Raw genomic sequence first — 22,797 nt, 5'->3', positions numbered from 1 at the left:
TTAAAGTCTATTTTAGTTAGCTGTCGATTATTCTGAAAAGTGCTAGTTTTCACACCTTTTTCGTTGTTGCAGGGTCTACAGGACAGTGGTTTAAACAGTGGTGCAGTTTCCCATTTTGAACCTCAGGTGGCAATGTTATGTGATGCAGGACCACACGGTCAGGAAGCCTATCATCCGAAATACATGACAGAACAAGGAGAATGGGTCTCGGATCTTTATTCGAAAGCCACGTGTTTCAAAGACAAGATGGACATATTAAACTACTGCAAGAAGGTAGGGAACGCCATTCCTTTTTTATTATTATAGCCCCAACCAAGCTAAATCGAAAACTCGTACAAGTGGGTATTAAATTAGCGACATATTGGACGAATATCTCCATTTGGAACGAAACGTGTCGACATTTTATTGCCGGAATCTTATAAGGTTCATCTTAAATTATTGCACTTTTTCTTGCAATTTCGCATATGCTTTTTATATTGGTATATAGCTAGCAAGGGCGAAGCGATTCCGCAAATATTCGCGTCGCATTTTATTCACGTGTTTATATTGCCAATTGCCGAAAGAACTCTTGGGACCAGATTTTTATGGTTGTGGGACAGGGCATATCAATAAAGACATTTTACACGGCGGGAAAATCGGGGGTCAAACCGATAGGAGTGATGAAAAAGGTTTCCTGCATTTTTTGTAATCCTCGATATGGCATTGATACCAATTCTTTTACATCTCCAACAGCTATTTCCTGCTTCTCTCGAGATTTGAATTATGGAGACTCCTGCTTTTCATCAGTAAGAGAGCTCCTTCATTATACAACCGCATATCATATCCTGAAAGTTAACACTAAGAATGTAGATGCAGAGTTGATTTAAAACAAGGATAATTCGTGATTCCGACAGGTCCTGATGACCGATATTGACAGGCTCAAAAGCTTCTGTAATCTGAACTACCTTTCAATTAAATTTTCGATGTTCGCACGAGCTTAAAAATTGTAAAAGTTGTAACGGTCCGGGATAATTTTTTCATGGAAAAAATTTCCATCTTTTAAATTAGTTTTAACAACGCAAAGTTTCTAAGATGGTAAACAATACGTTGTGACGTGGAGTTTTCCATTCAATTTAAATTTCCTAATTGTTACGTCTTCAGAACTAAATCTCCAGGTGCTGTGTATACATCTTTCCATATTCTGGATGTTGCAAATACAGCAGGTGCGCAAAATTGCTATGGTAATGGCGGATATACGAAATCACCAGTATCATTTCGGTGCCAAGAGCAAAAATATCCGACAGGAAGTGAAGTAATTTACACCCGAAAAATGAATTTTATGATTAATAAAATTTAGAGTCGTGATAAAACTCGCTTTGTTCGCAACTTGCAGATTTTAATGACAAAAAAGTAAGTTTTATCATTCCTGCAGACAGATCGATGGAGCAACTTACCCATTATCCAAAAATAACCATCGCAAAACGGAACGAATGACTTCCTATTAGATTCATGTATTCAACATTCATCTTATGACAGTTCATTTTACTTTAAAATCCCACAGATTTTCTTGTATTTGGAAGATAATCGTATTATGCGACATTCGACGCTACAACTTCTGCATTTACGAGCTCTCTTTAGAAGACATGTTGGCGCTTGAGAAGAATTATTACATTTCTGAAAATTTCATTCTTTTGTTGCGAGTGTGAATAGCAGTTGCGAATTCCACGCGAAGGTGTCATGAAGGAGCTTTAATTAAGACAGTCTGAGGGGACGAACAACATTTAGTTCTCACTTCATTTGGAATGTTTATGTATTTCCGAAAATGCTGTCACAGATACCTCTCTGCATTCAAACTTAGACAGGTAGGGACCGGAAGATTCCCTGCATTCCGCTGGAACAAGAATTACCGGCATTTTAGAATAGTAAAACTAAAGAATTTGTACGAAATGCAAAGTTGATCGAGCAGGGTCAAATTCTCTAAAGAATTTCGCCGCAAAGAGAAATGGAATACTTACAATCAATTTGGCTCAAAGACGTTCGACTGGGAGATATGTGGAGGATTATATCAACAGTACCACAATTCTTTTACGTGCATTTTTCATCAATCGAGCCTTAATAACTTGATTCGCTTGAAGTAATAGCATTCGACATATATTTGAGTAACCAATTAAGGATACACGAAATAGGCAGAGCAAGTTAGGTCTTTGACAGTTCCAAGAGCTTGTTCTGGAGCGTTTAATTTAATTTTCAGCACCGCGTAGTTTACTAACTCCAATTCCGCAACCACATACCATAGTTTCCCATTTATCTTCAACACACGTTCACTTTGTCATCCGATCACATCGATAAAAAACCAAGTTCTGGGTCAGAGTTTTATTAAAAACTTGCGTTTGTCGGAGAATGCAAAACGGCACGAAATTAGCCTCCTCTGTACGTTTCCTTAATGTCACAAAGTTTGATTGTGGTGCTTAAATTCCTCTTTGTTTTTCTGTGAAATTTAATTTTCTCTAAAGAGAGTTCTATTAAATTATGTAAACCCACGATAATTGCCCGGAATAAATAGCGGGTAAATTTAATTTGTGAGTAATATTTCGACGTGTTCTGGAATTATGTATGCTGAAATGGTGCTCGAAAACGTAATTACAACCCCGCATTTTACTCAATAGATCTGTCATTGTCATGTCAGCATGTCAGGGGGTAAATGGTTCGAGGTAGTGTAATTACAATTCCAAGACAAGGAAATGATTGCATGTTTTACTCATCTAAGAGGCTCCGGATTATCTACGATTTTTAATTTTCGGGACCCTATTGATCCTTCCACCTCGTTTCACTCGTGACGTCGGTCAACGTCTGGAAGGTTCACATCCGTAGCGATAACACCCTTCAAGGATCACAATCAAAAACCATTTATTATTTCTCTGCTCCTTTCGTTTCATAATTGGGACCACTGACAAGCCATCCAGCGAAATTCCTTATCTTATTGGTTACCCAATTTACATTGAAATGAAAACTCGGGAATAATCCGAATACTTTTTTAATTTTTCTAGAATGAATTTGAATCCCCCTTAATGCACTTTTCATCTCAATTATCACTGCTCGGCTACACCTGCCCCCAAATTATTAACAAACGACACCGTAGAAAAAGTTAATGGATTTACTCCCCATATTCAAATTTAATTCGAACGAGGGAAGTTTATTTGCTATCTTGGGGCTCCAGATGAATTTTCTTCGTGTTTTAACCGTTTTCTTAGTAAAGGTCACACATTCATGACAAACCAACCGGGGAAAATTCGACGGCAAAATCCTGGAAAATTCGATTATAGTTGAGTGCATTATAAATGTGATTAAAATCGAATGTGGGCGGATGAAACGTGGACAGGTACAGTCGCTAGCCACGAGTAATGAAAAATATAATCCTGTTTTAACGGTTGTGTTAGGAAAGTGACGGCGTAAGCGAAAATTATTGCTTTGTTGTGCCATAAATTCATGGTGGAAATAATCACTGAAAATATGTTATGGCTTTCGAGGCAGTAAGTTTTACTGTACCAGGATTGCATTGTTGCGCTGTAATTATATTCGTATTTTTTATATTATACTCGTTTCATGCAGACACTTCATGGAAGCTGATTATTTATTAAAAATGTATGCACACCTACTTATCGATTCAAATTTGACGTTTTTATGGAAAAATTGTGTTTGTTGAATCATTTTTTTGGTTTCAATATTTCTACTATTATTCCACCTTTGTTATAAATCGTTTTGTTTCAGAGCGAATTCAATTTGTAAATGACAACTTGGTTTTTCATTTCTATTGGCATTTCCATGAACGCACGTCGAGCGTGAAATACTGTCGGAAATTAAATCTTATTACGGTGGTTTTTCAAACAGTGTCATTTTTTATTAAACAATGCATACGTTGCAATTTCGAAAAGAAGAAGCACCGGAGTCAATAAATATACCTCTAATCGTCTCTCCAGTTGGCTTGTATCGATTAAAACATTGTGATCGTTCTTTTTTAATATGAAATATGAGTCCATTCTTTAGCTGGTTACTTCATAAATCATTATTGTCTACTTTGTTCCGCCTTTCAAAGTCAACTAGTACGAGTATATAAGAAAAAAGTTTGAAAAGTACCCTTGAGCAACCCTAACTTTGTCAGAACCACTCTAAAGCACAAGTTCATGAAACTTGACTTTTTGTGTGTTATTTCTTGAATTTGAGAGATTTGCATAATTGCACGCTGCTATTGAACTACGAAGAGTAATATTAACAGAGGAGACGCTGTCTTTTTGCAACGCACATCCTAAACTGGTGATATTTACGACTTTGCGAAAGCGGAGAAAATGTATTCATAAATAACGAAAGTACAGTGAATTGTTCTCTATTTTACGAGCTCTTCTTACAATCTTTCATTTCTCAGTAATGTGGCGGCACATATGGGCACTACATCAACTCTTATTTGTGGTTAGTTAATTGAAATAAAGCAGACCACAGAGAATATTACCTGAGACAATAAGCGTTATTGATTTCTCAATGCATAAGTTATTAAACACAGCCTTTGTCTTCTTGGTATTATGCATTTCAACTGTTGAAACCCAAAGTGATAATAGTTACAGAGGGAATTGTGTACATGTTAGGATGAGGTCGATGTTCCCACAATTCAATAGCCGCCGTGCAATTCCTATTCAAATTCCAATGAACACCTTTGTGATACTATAGGACGAAAGTTACGACGATTACCACACCCTCCCGTAAACCCAAACATCTCTCTGACAATTTAATTACAAGATACGGAAAACAAGAGATGCAATGCAAACATTCATTTTAAACATGAGAAGACCGTAATTAATTCAACGAAGGGAGGAACTCAAATGTCGGTCGCTAATTTTTTATCGCAATAGCAACTAACCTAATTCATTCCGCCCATTTTGCCACGGCCACTAAATTACCGATATGCCTACGCACTTTTCTGGCATTTTAAAAATCGTGATATCATGATGACGTCAGAATCAAATTCTTGAAAAGAATCGTTTCCGAGCATGAATCGCCAAAATTGCCGCTTTACTGTGTGAATTTTGTATATCAGTAATCACAAGGGTGCGAGTTTAAAAGCCGTTCAACTGCGTGAAATACTGTGGATATCGAACACTTCACACGATTTCCAGTTAAATTTTATTTAAATTTTCTCTCAAATGTAAATGACTTCCGACGAATATTGAGGTGTCAAAAAAAAATTACTGGAATCTACAAAGTATAAATGATGGTTTTATTAAAAACGAAACTGGATTTATAGAAATATAAACAAATCTCTCATTTTCGTGCAATCAACTAAAATTTAAGATTCTCGAAATTTTCAAATTAAACGGCCATTCATTATGTTATCAATAAACGCAGTAAAAGCCAATGAACGGTTCTTTTGTGCACCTTGCCAATTAAAACAATTTATAAAATGTTACGCAAGAAATACGTGCTCGTGTTGGTCTTTTGTTACAAAAACTACGTTGATAAAGATAACGCGAACCAATGAATCGATTTGCTTTTGGGATTTCAATTACATTCGCCATTTTACTTTGAAGAAAGGGTGGATCTTTAAATGCATCTATAAAATCGGACTAATTTTGTATTAAGACTAATTCTGATGATTTTAATGCTGTGGGAATAAAATCTGAGGAAATTCTTGCCCTCGAACTTCATAATTATCAAATATTTCCAAATTGAAAATGACAAAAGGGCAATTTTTATTTTCAAAACTTTCACTTATTGTAACTTCAGCTCTTTGATAGTACAACCTGGGGAGGTTACTGCCCTTGCTTGTTTATAAACTGTGCCAAATTAGACAACCATAAAGCAGATGATGCTAAATTAAGAAATTAATGAAAAACAAGCCAAGAATTTCGAAGATTTGCAGTTCTGGTAATTTGAGTTCTATAACAAGTTTGGTACAAAACAACATAATTATAGAAGAGAAAGACAAATTTTAGAAATTTTTATTTTCAAGACAAATCAGACATTTCCAATTAAAACCTCTTAAACAAATCAGATTATGTCCGATGTGCTGAATTATCATTATATTTCGCACTGAAAGTTTTCTTTTCTCGCTGAATGCCTCCACTTGAAATCAGCGCGCCGATCATTCAAAGAAAAGCTCATCATAAATAATAGAAAAATAAACATCTGCCATCAGTCCGCTAGTTTCCTCGAACGTTTTGTTGGAGTGGATCGATCACTTGAGGCAATAATGGCTAAGGATAATCAATCAATCCACCCCTCTCGGCAAATATCATTAGGTTTGATTTCTTTGAAAACCATAGACATTTGACAAAAATTTCATTAAGACTTTTCACGTAAAGTTTGCCACAAGAAGCCAATTTGTTATTATCGTCCTCTATCAATCATTATTATTAATCCATTTTGTTTTTTTATCTCTGTTTCCGTTTCAGGTGTACCCGAAAAGAGATATCACCAACATCGTAGAAAGTAGTCATTATTTGAAGATTGGATCCTGGTGTAAAGCTGGTTCCACACCTGGGTCTCAAGCTAGAGGCAAATGTAAAACTGCTCGATGGGTTAAACCATTCCGATGTTTAGGTGAGTTGTTTTCATTCAATTTGAACGATACCCTTGTTTGTCTAGTGACTACGCCAATATTGATCTTTTCAAAAGAATTAAATTGGTGCCATCAATTTCTTACAATCGGCTTTAATCATACAGGATAGAAATTTATCTCTCCAGAAAGAATTATCTTCCTTATTCTTTGTATCGTAGCTGCTTGGCAGCACTGAATGGGAAGAACCCGTATATAATTTTTTCCGTGTCATTCTAACACCCAAAACCATTATGCTTTATTATGCATTACGGTTGACATCCCTCCAAAGAATACAATGACTAAACGAGCCATTCGTCATTCGTGAAAGCTTCCTTAAAAAGCCTAAAATTACAACAATTAATACCAAAGAATGACGCATCGCGTTTCAATGTCTTGGAAAGGTGATTCGCAGGGTCTCAACATTTTCTTCGTATCACTTTATTCCACATACACGAAATCCAATATCAAGGAACCGTTCTTATTTACCCATTTTTATTCGAGACCATTCGCTGACCTTTATGCGGACTTCGTTTTTCAGGAAATATGAAATGTGAATTTTTGATGTCGGCAGTCGCGACTATTTTTTATTACTTTTTTGTCAGATATAAATGGATCCAATTTTCAAATACATTTTTCTTACCATTTCACGCGACAAATTGTTCGCTTCTTCATCCACGGACGATTGTTTCGTCGAATCTTTATTGCCATTAAGTGCATCAGGAAAGTGCATTCTTCGGCTTTATTATTCTATGTTGTCATCAATTAATTTTAACGATCATCAAGCGACGTGGAAACTTTTAACACAAGTGTTATGTAATGTTTCTGCGCTTAAATAAGAAAACAGTCTTATTTAATTGGCAAAAATTAGCGCATCCACCATTTTTCGCCTAATGAAGTCCCCAGTAAACTTCACAGGTATTCGAACAACCGCTGCGGCTCCTAAATTTATCACCTAATTTCCCATTTTTGTGCAACCATTTACCCCTCAACCCCGCAAGGAAACTTGTTGTAAATGTAGCACGCCTCAAGCTACAAATACACAGCACACGTTCCGCAGAGGAGGTGTAGGAAGATAAGAAATGACAAAGTATAAACAATTATGCATACTGTCATCTTGTGGTGTAACCAAGACAGGGATTTATTACTTTCGCCACAAGCTGCGAACTGTATTAAATTATTTCGCCAAATCTCTCACCCCTTCGCAAAAATAACATCCAAGAGAGCACCACAGGAGATTTCATTTCGCACGATCCTCCTAATATGATTGTTGCGCTTATTGCATTTTCCGTCTATTAAACATAGAGAATTCAAAAATCGTTTAATTCGTGGAATTAGATACACGTGAGGGGTTTAAACTAAACTAGTTTTGCCTTTGTGGTGTAAGCGGTACCTATTCAAAGCTTTTATCTGCAGTGTGCTCGAATTGAATTATTACGGCTGCAGTTCTTGTATAGACTCTGGAACAACTTTTGATTATTCCAGTTTTTCCAGTAGTTGGGTAAACAGACAAACTAATTCCACCTATATGGGAGCTATTCATTGTGGACGCGGTTACGGAATTGTCAATAAATGCATTCTGTATTCAGTGGTTGGAATTCCGCGTTCAAATTACGTAGAATGTGAATAGCTGCAACTAGACATTTTTACGAATCACAAAACTGCAACACCGTGTAGCAACAAATAGGTCTTGTTTAACATAGAGCGGCGTGTACTCATATAAAGTGTCTCATTGCATGTGCAATTGCAGCGAAATGCGCCTTGGAGGGGTCGAGAATTGTATTATATTGTCACCCGTATTTGCATGCACGACTTTACAAAAAGATCTCAAGTCACATAATCGATACAGCGCATCAAGCGCGTTCTTAATGCAAATTTTATACAAATAAAAATAAAATTCACTGCTTCCGAGTTCACAAAGTTAATTTGTTTATAATTTAGACAATTATAAGAGACTCTAAGCTGAAATATTTGATGAAAATCAACACCTTGGAAATTAAAATTAACTGTTTATTTCCCCCAAGCCGGCGCTTATGTAATAAAAGAGATTATATGGCAGTTGTTTATTAAATCAATGAAAAGAATTGTTCTTGTGCACTTTTTGTTAAGGCCAAACATGTTCATTTCATAAACGCAGCAGTGCGTGCTCATTTAATTACTTTTCGCTTTGAATTTAATCAATGAACGTGCGTTTTTGAAGGGCGCTATTCATGTTAATCGCAAACAAAACTCTTTTAATCCTAGTACGGTTTCCAAAAAAGATCGCTTGCTTTGCTATGTAGAATGACTATAAAAAACGACGGCTTTCGGGGCAAAAACTCTTTATCTTACGCCCTCATCATCGGAATCGATATTTTCTGTGAAAGTTTGTTAGGTATCAAAATATCAGTCGTTAATGATGAACGAGGTAAATTTATTATAGAAATAGTTTCTGCTCGTTTCCGTTTGAAACTAATATGCTGTCAGTTTTATCTTCTCCAAATTGCAGCTGATATTACTAGAAGGGATAATAAGTGGGTACTATTAAAAAAAATTCAGAAATGTTGGAGGAGTAAAATTTGATTTATTCCTTTATTTTAATGAATAATTTTTGTTTACAGAGGGCCCGTTCCAGTCGGACGCCCTTTTGGTCCCCGAGAACTGTTTATTCGACCACATCCACAACCAGAGCAACTGTTGGACGTTTGCTCGATGGAACGCAACTGCAGGCAACGCTTGCCAGGAACGAGGCTTGCAACTTCGCTCCTTCGCCATGCTTCTTCCCTGTGGCATTTCTTTGTTTAGTGGTGTGGAATTTGTATGCTGTCCCAAACACTTCAAAGGCAAGTTTTTATACGGAACTGCACACATATCGCTTTGTTTCCTTCCGTGTGGATAACTTTCTATCGTTAAAATGGAGAACACTCGCTTCATTCTTACCCTCCACGACTTGCTTACCGATTTGAATATTTTTTATTATGCTCGTTCTTGTTGAATATGCACTTTCCGTACGTCGCGTTTCTTTTGCTTAAAATATCGCGACTCGTAAAAGCCGAAAAGCATAAATCTCCATTAAAATGATAAACCCGAAAGTAATTACCTCTATGATAATTCGGTTTTGAGACATTACGGGTCGAAGATAACGCGGTTTGGTAATTACGGTACCGCGTTTTCATTAGGTTTTGCTGGGCACACGGTGATATTTTATTTCGCATTAAATAATTGAACTGAACTATGAAGTGCATCCTGCATAAACTCCCATTAAAATGGTAATCAATTGAAGTCACGTTATTTTATCAGATTAGTGGCGGAATAGCAAACTCGCATCTACGGTAAACATATCAATTCTTTTATTTTGTAGCCTTGACACGGAATTTTCCCGGCGCATTCACCATTCTTTAATGAGCCATATAAAGTACGAGTGGCCTAATTAAAGCCGGTCGTTACAAAAGTTGTTTCCTTTGTGTTGGATTATTTTAATAGTAATAAACCATTTATACTCATTTGTATAATCTGAAAACTTCGCTAATTAGCCTAATTATTTCAAGAAAAGTGCTGCTCGCTCTGGATAAAAACAACTGATCGTCCGACAAAAAATATTTACAAAGTCTCACTCGCGCTGGGTTTCTTTTGTTCTGATGCTTTCTGCATTTGAATAAGTCAAAGCACATATTCTCTTTGATGTCATACGTTAGAAAAGGAAATTGCTGTTTTAATTCTGAAATATTTTCAATGCATTTAGAGCTCTTTTCAATTTTAGAAGCCAATATGTAACCTCAGTGCTGTTTATCTTGACAATTTCTTAAAGTTGTTACACGACCACGCGACAAATCATGCTTGTACTTCAGACCAACAACAGTTTGTTATGTCGATGATGTATGGCACACAAACAAGTTTATTAAAGCGTTTCGTTTCCTCCGTGTCCGATGCAAAGGTCGTTCTTTTTATCGGCAGCATTCCAATTCTGGAGCTACATCGGATATGCAAGCAAGCCACCCATTCAAGAGAGCCGCGTGAAATCTGTGCTGCAATATCCGAGCGTCTACTGCAGATTTATAGTTGAAATTTAGCTAGAACCAATAATGGAGCCACATACTGCCTCCGACACTGAACCAACAGTTTTTATGTTTCCGATAGATTGAATTTCAAACTGTTATTCACCATCAAAGTGAGCAACAGCTTTAGACGTGTCTATTTGCAGGCGGTGTACATATGGCGAAGAAACTTCAAGTAACCAATATGATGTGTTTATTTTGTAAAGATTCAGTGAAACGATACCATAAACACGGGAATTGCGCGGTTAATTACGGTCTGTTTATGAGTTTTCAAGCACGTTTGAGCTTGTAAAAATTATTGACTTGCCAAATACAAACTATTCGCTTTTAATACTGTTATCATAAGAAGATAAAAGCAGCTCCTGGGGATGAAAAAATAAAAGAACGAACCCCCGAGCCACTCGCGGGTTAATATAAGGTAAATACCACGAAAGGTAAACATTGGGGATAAATTAGATTTCTTGCAGTTAGTGGATGTATTACCTCTTGGATTTTAGGGCGAACATTTTCGTTCTCATTTAATTTAATTAATGTATATAGTTGCGTTGCAACTTATTTTTACCTTCGTTAGCGGAAACACGAAATGTTTGAAGAGGCAGAGGCAAACTTTTAAAATAAAACGACGAGCTCGTGTTTATAATGTGCGCAAAACAAAACATGTGAAGTATTTTAAAGCTCCATTATTTGCGTTTTAAAAGTCGAATCAAAACATGAGGTTGAAGGGGAAATGTCTAAAAATGGTGGATGCGCCGGGGAAACTAAAATTCCTTCGAATCTCTAGAGGAACTGTTTCTTAATTGAGACGCGCAATGTTAAAATAGCTTCTACCTTAATATCAACCGTCAAGACGCAGCAGAGTTTTTGCAAAATTAAAGGACGTAGGTGTAAAAATTCCTACGCTCTTGTTTTTATCCCGCCTCCGCTTACATCAAAGAAATTGACAAGAAATCCTCTTTGTGGTCCTCTAACTAGTTAATCAATGAACCAGAGCCGGATGCCCACGCTCTGACAATAAATCAGCGCTTTTGAAATTTTCACGAATCCGTAGCTTCCTTATCCACTGAAATAATAATAATCGGTCAAAGAACGGTCAGAAAAATTCCTTCGCAATTATTTTCTGGGAGGTTATTATGTTTTTTTGTCCTGACAAAACTACTCACGAACTTGTAACCTGAGCCGTGGTGGATTTTCTCACGAGAAATAACGTGTAAAATAAAACAGATATTCGTTTCGCAGAACGGTTAATACTAAACCAACAAAAACGTATCTTTACTTCCTTTTTGTGAAACCCGAGATCATCACTCGGCAGGAAATTATCCAAAGGACTCATAAACATTTGGCAGACAATATAAAGTCGCTAAACTAGATAAGTACAAAATGGCGGAGATTGGGGTTGATAGTGATCATTAAGACGAGGGAATCATTAGTTTATTACAACAAACAAAGATTCGGACGATTAAAAATCATCGGATCATGTAAATTGTGTTTAATAAACCGGAATTGTGTTATTATATAAATGCGGTGGTTCAATTTCGCGTTAGTTCTAAATCAAATGAAGCTCATCCATCCACGTCAGAGCTTCACTGATATCAGAGGAAAGCAGGCCCCTCATCCCCTTCTGGAACAAATACGTCCCTGCACTTAGAACGCTCGCGCTTCGCCCCGAACCCGACCTTAAACTAATGAACTGTTATATGCTTTGAATGTAGATAATCGACCATTCAAAGATTCAACTCGAATATACACAGCTAAAGCAAACTTTGAAGGTGACGTATGTTTATGACACAAATGCGTTCGTTCGTAAATTAAACTCAATTTACAGTTCAATGAGAATGCCAACATAATCCTGGACCGTATTAAAAAAAAATCCTGCTCGATAACACAACGAACGTATTTTTCAATACAAAAAATTGGGATGTCTGTGCAAGACAGAATTAATAACTCTATTTAGAACAACTCCGGAATGAGTTTTTCCAGAATAACGGCAGCAATTTGAAAGTTTAAGGGCTATAATGCATTAAAACTGACAAGTTGCAATTTACTCTATTGTTAAAGCGACTACCACAAGAGCGATTTATGATGTAAACGCATCGCGCTGCAGTTTTGTTGCATTGTCGGACTCTTGTATTTATTTTTACGGAAGAGCGGAACCCACTACAAACTGTTTCAACATTTTTACACTCGCAAATTGGTTAATGCTGTACAAGAGTTTAAAAGTCCGTCACGCATAGTTAAGCGAAATTTCAAACTGTCAAACTTTCCAAAACGTTCTGCTTAATGCGAAATTTTCAATGGCTGAATGATTTAAAGTGTTTAGACGCATCTCCATTATGTTTTTTGGCGCTAAGCGGTCCTCTAATGGAGTCGGAAAATCTTTACTAACACTTTGGCTTAAACTGGGCATTTTTGACTTATTTAATGGTAAGAAATCGCGAAATTTAAAACATAAATAACCAGTAAGATTTTTCTTACATTAACTTTAAAATAAAATTAGGTAAGTTAGAAAAACAATTAAAATACAAATTAGTCCTCGAGAGGAACCGTTGCATAGTTAATAAATTGTCTCTCCAAGCCCTAATTTACGTAATAGAGTTGAAGCGAACATAACTTTAAGTTTCATTTTTGATTATGACGATAATTACTGCAGTTCACGAAACTATTCAGAGTCTGAAGCGAATATCTAGCAGAGCGTTGCATGTGGAGCTATTAAGGAATTGAATTTGCAACGAGCACAAGACAATATCATAGACAATTACCATAAGCAAGCCGCACAAAGAGGCTAAATTCGGTTAAAAAGCAATATAATCCGTTCCAATATCATCTGGAGATTTCCGGCGCTCTATAAAAGCTAGTCAAAACGTAACAAATTATGAAAGTATTCAAATTTCGCAAACACGTAAGATAAATTGAGTGGCTGTTTCTACTCCGGTTGCTCGCAAGGGACATTTAACATTATCCTCAACTAAAAGTTTGAATCCCCAAACGGTCATAAATGCATGATGATATCGTTATAAATTTTAATTCAGTGCGATTAAAACTCATTTGTTATAATACGGCTAATTTCCTTCCAGACAACATGAAACCGAAAAAACCCGTCGACTTGACTATTCTCAAGAAAGAACAAGACATGTTTGACAACATTGACGATGACGACTCGGTCGGTTCGGATGAAGACGATGATAAAGACGATCTGGATGATTTAGCTGATGACACTGAATTGTCTGATGATCCGAATATTGATGATGATGACGAAGACGATGACGATGAATACGACGAGTCTGATCAAGATTGGGACACAACACCGTCGAGCACAAGTGCTGCGAGTAAACAGTCGACGACAACGACAACGACGACCACTACGACAACAACGGTGAAACCGACATCGGTGCCCACACCAGATCCGTATTTTACTCATTTCGACCCACGGAATGAACATCAAAGTTACAAGGAGGCTCAAGAACGATTGGAAGAAACCCACAGAGAAAAAGTGACACGGGTCATGAAAGATTGGTCCGATTTGGAGGAAAGATACCAAGACATGAGACAAACTGATCCAAGAGGGGCTGATGAGTTTAAACAGAGGATGACGCAGAGATTCCAACAGACTGTACAAGCTTTAGAAGAAGAGGGTGACGCTGAGAAACACCAACTCGCTGCTATGCATCAACAGAGGGTTCTTGCACACATCAATCAGCGGAAGAAGGAAGCGATGACGTGTTATACTCAAGCTTTGAACGATGTTCCATTAAATGTAAGTTGTCTTTTAAAAATAAATGTTGAGTTGTAATTGGTATGCGGCACCGGTAAAGAAAACAAACAACTGCTGCCGTAAACTTTGTTGCAGACTCTTCGTTCCGCTTGCAACAATAAAATCCAAACAAAATGCTGATATAGGAAGTTTCTAAAGCTTCTTTAAATGAGATCTTGTTTCAGACACATCGCGTCCAGAAATGTTTGGAAAAATTGCTTCGTTCTCTTCATAAGGATCGTGCCCATGCCATCAACCACTACCGCCATTTATTAGCCAGCAGTTTGGAAGCAGCAGCTCGTGAACAGCCGCGCATTTTGGAACGTTTAACCGACATTGATCGCACAGTTAATCAAAGCATGCAGATGTTAAAGCGTTTCCCAGAATTGGCAACAAAAATAGGACAGCTAATGGATGATTATATCCAAGCTTTAAGATCAAAAGATGAAACTCCGGGTTCGCTTTTAGCTATGACAACAGAAGCTGAGGCTGCTATATTAGACAAATATAAATCAGAGGTTACCAACAAGCAAGCCGAGCGTGAACGCCAGAGACTGCAGGAAAAAGAACGAAAAGAACAGAGGAAAAAGGAAAGATCCGAACTCCGAGAAGAAAAGAAAAGAGTAGAAGCTGTCCTCGGAAAGAAGATCAGCAACTTTGATGATGAAGACATGGAAGATGAGTCGCTTCCTGAGGAAAGAGTAAGTGGTAAAGGCGTGTTAAAGTTGTGTCTAGTGTGTTATTTCCAGACGACCATGTCATCAACGTCCGGAAGCACAACATATGACATCGTGAGCAACTCCGTAACTACCGCAAGTCATAGAGAGGTCGATGACGCTGCCGTCCAACAAGCTGTAGAAGAAGTGGCCGCAGTAGTTCACAAACAAGATGTAATCAGAGTTGCACACGCAATGGCCCATGACATTAGTCATGGTGAACCTGTAAGTCCTTGCTTTTTTTGGCAGTCCATTCTTTTAATCTTTGTGGTTTTAGACGTACTCAGTGAGGCGAGAAGTGTATGGTGGCAAAGACGGGAAGAGTGTTTACTTCACTCTCGCCTTTGCCGGCATGGCCTTAATGGCAGCTGTGGTAGTGGGAGTGGCGGTAGCCAGACGTAGATCAGCGCGATCACCACAAAGCCAAGGATTTGTGGAAGTTGATCAAGCTGCTACTCCTGAAGAGAGACACGTAGCAAATATGCAGATTAATGGGTACGAAAATCCCACTTACAAATATTTTGAAGTCAAGGAGTAATCCTGAAGTGACTCTTGATGGGACGTTTATTTAATTTAACCACTTCATATAGTTGTTATCGATATTATTTCAGCCATATTGCGAAACTTTTTGTTTAATCTGTAGTGGATAACAATGTGACCGCGTTGTTGAGTTTTGTTATTTTAATTCTTATTGAGGCTATTTTTTTACATCATTCCAGTGATTTGTTATTTTGTAATGTGTACTTAAACTGACTTGAATGCAACTGATAATAATTCTACATATGCAAAAATGAACAGATAAATATTTTGAGAATAATCAACAAAAGTCTTTTTAAAAGTCTAAATTAATAAATAAGTAATAATTTTTGCATATGACAGACAGTCCATGTTTTACACATAATTGTATAATCATTTAGTGCCCACTGCAAAGTCACACCTCATTGTGTGGCCTTACAGTGTGGAAGAGTGTAGCTAGATGTATGGTACCCTCCATAATATACTTAATAAAATTAGAATATAAAAAGTGCATGTTCAACCAACAAGCTTTTTGTACAAAGTCTTTTTACTTTTATTACTAATTACCTACAGCTTTCGACTCACGCCCTTTCAGTTCAAATCAAGCCCAAACTCTTGCATATGTGGAGAAAACAGCTCAGTTCGTCTTACCGAACATGACACTTTTCTGTACATATCAGTTTGGCCAGCACAATTGAAAAATATTTGAATACTTGTATATCTTTCTTTAACAAGAGTGTATAAGTTTGGTGCAGTCGTGTGGTTTAACAGACGTATTACTTTAAATTTAAAAACATGGATTGCAAAGCGCTGATGAATGGTCAAGACAGAGATACAACGTATTCACGTTTGAAACGTAATTTTTTAGTATAGCAAAATCACGTTTCAATCAGTTTTTTTAAACTTTTATCGAAAGCTTGATGAACAATTTGTAGATAACACAAAAATCATACAAATCATAGAATTTGTACAAAAGTTGTTGCGTACATTTTTTTTAATATTGCGCGACAATTTTCATTGTAAAAGAGGCTTCTGACAGCTTAATGTGTACAGTCTAGAATACAAAACTTTCTCTTGTAACTTATGAATTTACTTTTTCCCTGTAGTAGTTTTTAAAAACTTAGTATTATATGCGAATGTAAAATTGATAAAAAGCGTGTTTGATGTGCATATAGTTTAATACTTGATTAGAATTATTTTTCAAACATCTGTTTCATAAATAACGTATAGGTTTTTCATCTTTTTTTCTATACATTATCTATGGTTATTTCATCATTCAGAAAGTGACTAGACTAGTTTAGCATAATTAATAGTTACTTATATGTTTTGTGGCCATGTAATTTTAAATTTAATGTAATAAAGAACTAAATTATTATTTTATTGGATTTTTAATTATCGACCAAGCCACAAGAATTAACACTTTTACATTATATAAATCATTATTAGCACGTTTTTTATTTGAACTTGATTTAAACCTCGATTTTTGCGGTTTTTGAAAACCCCAGAGAATTAGTAATTGTGTAAATAAAAAAGTAAGTAAACAACAAGATCAAAATAAATCTCACAGAAAAAAAACGAAATGACGCATTCATAGTGGAAATATCCATAAATCGTCATATTTTTTCCGCGCGCACTTGCAAAGAAAGAAAACAGTTTTGTTTTCGCAGGGAAAAAACCCTGAAAAGTTTAAAGATTCCTGAATAATTTTGAATAATTTCACAGTCCTAGAAAACAAGAATTTAAGACAACAATAACGTTCAAATTCATAAACGTTCTCAAGGTTTTTTAGCTTCTGAGAGATTAGTGTCGAAAAATCATTTGGAGTCCACGAGAGCCTGGAGAGTCCTGAATAACCATGTATAAAGTATGGATCACGGAATGAAACACCAGATAATCCCACGGACCGGCATTATAACATTACATGACTCATTTTACGCAGATTTTCATGTAGAATCCAAAACTGTGCTCAATATTTTCGTACGTCAACAAATAACCGAATTAGAAGGATTTAAAGTTTCGGGTGGCCACCAAAATGCAACCAAAAATGCAAAAAGTGAAAGTCTTGATATTTGGAACTTTATATCTCCGGAACTAGGACAAATAGTGCACAATTTGTAATCCTTACAAATGCTGAACGATCCTAAAGAATGGTCGAAGATTCTGAAAAAATCCTTAAAGTTTTGAAATTCAAGAGGTCCTGAGGAATCGCAAGGAGCTCTCACCAATCCTGTCGTAGTGTAAATGGACTTTAAAGATCTCAAATGTGCAATATTCCTTAAAAATCCTTAAGATTCCTGAAAACATCCAGAAAAGTCTTGATGAATCCTTAAGGATCAGTAATTCAAATTTCCCGCCATCTCCAGTGGCTCGCGCCGTCAACGACACCGCTAGAGGCAGTGCAGTGGCAGTTTAATGAACCAGGATTTGACAAAAATATCTGCGTCAAAACACGTCCTTGTAAATTCATGCGTATTTGTGTAATATTATTAAAAGTTAATTAAAGATAACACAATTTCACGTGTAAAAAATGTTAAATCATTGTGTCCTTAACCGTTCATGTGTTTATTCTCGGCTTTGAGTCGAACAGAACGTAGTTAAAAGGTGAGTTGGAGAACTTGTAATCGTAGGATTTTTCAGCAGGAAAATACCATATCTAACCTACTCGTAACGTTTCTTGCCTTTGGCCTCTATTGTAAAATCGATAAAAACCACGTAATGACCTCCGGATGCACTATTTCCGAAGGCATTTCCTAACCTAATTCAAATTTGGGCGAAACATCACCGAGTTTTTTTCCCTGGGCGTTGAAAGTGTCAAAAGACCAAAAAAAAACGGGCATTGTTAGGCATTTGTAGGCGCCGTGCCTTTGTTTTGACTCTCGAGTGAAATGTCGTAATGTGAAATTACGTCATTGGCCGTGAGTGTAAGGTAATAATATACTTGTATTAAGTTCTCCCTTGATAGCATGCCACTTTTTGCCCGAAACCGCGGTCTGATTGGACGATAATTGATTTTTTCCAGTGCCCGTATTGGGTACAACCGCTGGTTCATTCATAAAACCAGTGGCACCATTTATGGGCACCCAACAATGCAACATTGACATGCTGGGTGTACAATCAGTGTCAATATTTAAAATATAGCAAGTCCAAGAACGACTCTCGTGGTAATCATTACGAAATTCAATCGTTTTGATTTCTAATTATTATTGATCGGCATGTATATTTATAGATCTTTGTTTTTCTGCAGTGACATTTAATTGTTTGCTCAGTAAGTGTAGGCGTAAATAAAAACACACATGCAGTTCACGTGAAACTATGATAAAAACACGACGAATCGGACTTGGGCCACCAAATTGTGGGGATTTGAACCCACTTGATGACAAAAACAATGCATTGTTTTCAAAAGGCACCAACTTTGAGTCATTTTGTTTACATGAAATGAAGTGACGTCATTGCATTCTTCTGATATACCTTCTATAGCCTTGTCAAACTTGACAGGTATTTTGAAGACACTTTCCTGTGACGTGATCTACCGGAAACCGCCAGATATAGTCAAACAAAAAACGCGAAATTCATTCGGGAAAAACTGATGCATAGTTTACTGATCAATGATAATAGTATTTGGAAAAATAATTCGTTGTTTCCGTCATAACAGGAAAGTATTCATTTCTTTGATGAATAAGGTCAAAAAAAGGAAACATTGCCAATGTTTTCGTCACTTTTCTATCATTGTCACACCAGTTCCTAGCAAATATCCAAAATTTTAATGTTATTGGAAAGTGGTAAAAGCCATGCGTATGTAGGAAGCGGACAACAGTCACGTCAATTAGTGCGACATGTAAATTACTACGTGCCGTCAGTTGAGATAAGACTGCTCAAAACTAGTCCAGAACTAACAATATCGGTAAGTGCCATAAGTGTTTAAATTTGGCTTTAAATGGAGGTAAATTTTGACTCAAAAGCGTTATTTATGGAGTGCAATATTGTGATTAATCAACCGCGAGATTAATGTGGTATGTAATGAGTAATGACTGTAACAGGTGTTTAAAAAAGGAAGTCTGGAAGCCCCTGAAAAGAAATTATTTTGACGGCGCGCTTCATTGTAAATTGAGCTTTGGAGTACAAAAACAAACGCGCCAACGTTTTTGTTAAAATTCACTTTTTTTACGCGTACTAATAAATCCTTCCACACGGTATCATCGAAATATACCGGATGATTGATAAAATACCTTTCGATCCATTTTAGTACTGTGCAAAAAATAAACATAAGTTTTTAAAAATTGTAATTTTTTCCTGATATGTTTTGTTCATGGATTAGCTCTTCCAAATGCCACAAAAACAATGTTGTTTTATTTATTTTGAGTTAATATTTGCTCGCAAACTAGATAACCATAATCGCGTTGATTTATAAATGACAAAAAGAATTGCAATTTGTTTTAGTTTGTAATTTTCTAAGATCGAATTATTGACATGAATCTTATGATGTCGTCTCGTGGGCCTTGCATTTTATTAACCTGTTGGTACCGCTGTCGTACCATTTCAGCATTCATTTTAGAAATACGCAAAGCTATCAACTGTTACTTTACCATACATGATAATTTACTCATAACACGTCGCTAAAACAACGTCAAAGATAGATAAGGCAGCATTGTATCAACTTTCGGATTAGCCGCAATTCGCTGGCAACTTTCCTTTACAATTCGAGCATCTCTTTATCCCCGTAGTAATAAATATCCATTTAAACCAACAGCATATAACTCCTATTTAAAAATTTCCAAAACCACCGGATAACATTAATTCTAGTTAAACTAACAGTACTATTTATTATTTTGTTAGGTCCACAATGTTGCCTGCAAGGAGTTTTATGCCGTCCGATTCTAACAAATATAACATCGTGAAAGAAGGATGGCTTTTCAAAAGAGGAGAACACATCAAGAATTGGCGTGCTCGGTACTTTGTCCTATTAGAAAATGGTTCCTTATTGGGTTACAAAACCAAACCTGATCAAAACTCGATGAGTGACCCCTTGAATGACTTTACTGTTAGATCGTGTCAAATTATGTCGACCGATAGGCCTAAACCGTTTACTTTTATTATAAGAGGTCTACAATGGACTACTGTCATCGAAAGGATGTTCCACGTTGAAAGCGAACGAGAAAGGTAAACGGACAAACTAACCAAATGCGATTGTTAGAATAATAATTTTACAGAGAGGAGTGGGTCGCTGCAATCAAAAGCGTCGCAGAGCGTCTTGTTGATTACGAAGATATCGACATGTTTCCCTACACAGATGAAGTCGCAACGACTGAAAGCAGTAACATGGAAGATTTGTGTCAGAAATTCTCCAATCAAGGCACATCCATTTCTAAATCAACCGGAAAAAGGAAAGTGACTTTAGAATGTTTCGAGTTTCTTAAAGTCCTCGGGAAAGGCACTTTCGGCAAAGTGATTTTATGCAGAGAAAAGGCAACAGCTCGCTTATACGCCATCAAGATTTTAAAAAAAGAAGTCATCATTCAAAAAGATGAAGTTGCTCACACTCAAACTGAAAACCGAGTCTTGCGCAGAACGAATCATCCGTTTCTCACGGTAGGTTTCGCGATAATCACTCTGTATACTAAAGTGGTTGTTTTACAGTCGTTAAAGTATTCGTTCCAAACTAACGACCGACTGTGTTTCGTCATGGAGTACGTCAACGGAGGGGAATTATTCTTTCATTTATCGAGGGAGAGAGTTTTTTCAGAGGACCGCACGAGATTTTATGGGGCAGAAATTATATCTGCTTTAGCTTACCTGCATTCGCAAAATATAATTTATAGGGATATTAAATTAGAGAATTTGCTCTTGGATAAAGATGGACATGTTAAGATAGCCGATTTTGGTCTGTGTAAGGAAGATATTACATATGGGATCACGACAAAGACGTTTTGTGGGACCCCGGAATACTTGGCACCTGAAGTTTTAGAGGATAATGATTACGGAAGGGCTGTGGATTGGTGGGGCACAGGCGTCGTCATGTATGAAATGGTACGTTTTTGATAAGTCCTTTATTAATGTTGAGCCATTTGTTCTTGTAAAGATAAGTGCGGCATATTTTCTATCTTGCAGATGTGCGGCCGTTTGCCGTTTTATAACCGAGACCACGACGTCCTGTTCACTCTAATCTTGATGGAAGAGGTGAAATTTCCAAGAAATCTCAGTTCCGAGGCTCGTGGCTTATTAGGTGGGTTATTAATTAAAGATCCTTCAAGGAGATTAGGAGGAGGTCCAGATGACGCAAAACAAATTATGGGTCATCCATTCTTCAGTTGTATAAATTGGAGAGAACTGGAACAAAAGAAAGTAAATATTGCCCACGACAAATTGATGTAGGAGTTGACGGGTTGTTTTCAGATTGCCCCACCGTTTAAACCTCAAGTCACGAGTGACATAGACACTAGATATTTCGATTCCGAATTTACCGGTGAGAGTGTGGAACTAACTCCTCCGGATACCTCGGGTCCTTTGGGTGCCATACAAGAAGAGCCTTATTTTCCTCAATTTAGCTATCAAGATATGTCTTCCACGTTAGGTAGCTCTACACATATAAGTGGCAGCATGAACAGCGTAGCAACAATGCAGTGACTCATTCATTATTAAAACTTATGTACATAATTCGATACTTTAAAGCTACTGTACTTATTGTTATGGATATCTACAAAAGAAACAAGAAATTTTAACAGTTGGTGATAATATTTTATAAATTGTAAATAGAATTTGAAGTTATGACTGTGTTGATCTTGCTACCGTTTGTCTGAACATATTTCTTGTACATAATGACATCTATAAAATACAATGTTAGTTTCGCTGTTAGTGTGATTTTTTTTTATTCTAATGGTGTAATGCATTTTCTAGAGCGTTGATTTGTTCATGCAGCGACACTATATTTTTGCATTTAACTTCCTATTGTATACGAAGATTGTTAAATATTTTCAGTCTAAGTTTGAAAAATGTTACTAAGTTGAATAATGCCCGGAAAAATTTCGTGGACGATATTTAGTTTGTAGAGGACGCTTGTGACAAAAACTACTATATTATTTGTACATACATCAAATGTAACGCTTTTTTGAGCTGCCCTGTAAATACATATGGTGACCTTCCCCCACTGTCTGTTTATATACTATCCTTGAACAGTGTACGAGATAAAAATAAAATTTTTGTTTTGTTAGGAGTTTTATCTACCTT

General features: G+C 36.6%; 2 protein-coding genes across 4 annotated transcripts in view; both read left to right on the top strand.

Annotated features, from left to right (window-relative positions):
* The window catches only part of Appl (amyloid-beta-like protein), a 40,379-nt gene extending 23,425 nt beyond the window's left edge, over positions 1-16,954 (top strand). The window contains exons 2-8 of one of the 2 annotated variants that reach the window (XM_088042978.1): positions 73-273; positions 6,420-6,567; positions 9,163-9,384; positions 13,668-14,347; positions 14,530-15,045; positions 15,094-15,285; positions 15,338-16,954. In XM_088042978.1, coding sequence (XP_087899104.1) covers positions 73-273; positions 6,420-6,567; positions 9,163-9,384; positions 13,668-14,347; positions 14,530-15,045; positions 15,094-15,285; positions 15,338-15,598 — 2,220 coding nt within the window. In that variant the 3' untranslated portion in view covers positions 15,599-16,954. Of the gene's footprint in view, positions 1-72; positions 274-6,419; positions 6,568-9,162; positions 9,385-13,667; positions 14,348-14,529; positions 15,286-15,337 lie in introns of both variants that reach the window. The other variant, XM_088042977.1, reaches the window with a different exon arrangement.
* Positions 16,955-17,962: 1,008 nt separating this feature from the next.
* Akt (AKT serine/threonine protein kinase) lies at positions 17,963-22,783 on the top strand. 2 transcript variants are annotated; one of them, XM_088044456.1, is made up of 6 exons: positions 17,963-18,177; positions 20,410-20,733; positions 20,784-21,162; positions 21,211-21,600; positions 21,682-21,915; positions 21,967-22,783. In XM_088044456.1, the coding sequence occupies exons 2-6, from the start codon at positions 20,417-20,419 to the stop codon at positions 22,195-22,197; spliced, it is 1,551 nt and encodes a 516-aa protein (XP_087900582.1). In that variant the 5' UTR covers positions 17,963-18,177; positions 20,410-20,416; the 3' UTR covers positions 22,198-22,783. The 2 variants fall into 2 exon arrangements, with proteins under 2 accessions (XP_087900582.1, XP_087900583.1); XM_088044457.1 differs by lacking the exon at positions 17,963-18,177 and adding an exon at positions 19,406-19,477.
* Positions 22,784-22,797: the final 14 nt, after the last annotated feature.

The sequence above is a fragment of the Gnatocerus cornutus genome, chromosome 8 (genome assembly GCF_029298725.1).
Source record: "Gnatocerus cornutus isolate USDA-ARS CGAHR chromosome 8, icGnaCorn1.1, whole genome shotgun sequence".
Classification (NCBI taxonomy): Eukaryota; Metazoa; Arthropoda; class Insecta; order Coleoptera; family Tenebrionidae; genus Gnatocerus; species Gnatocerus cornutus.
Note: the sequence above shows the minus strand (reverse complement) of the source record. Positions and strands in the feature narration are given on the sequence as shown.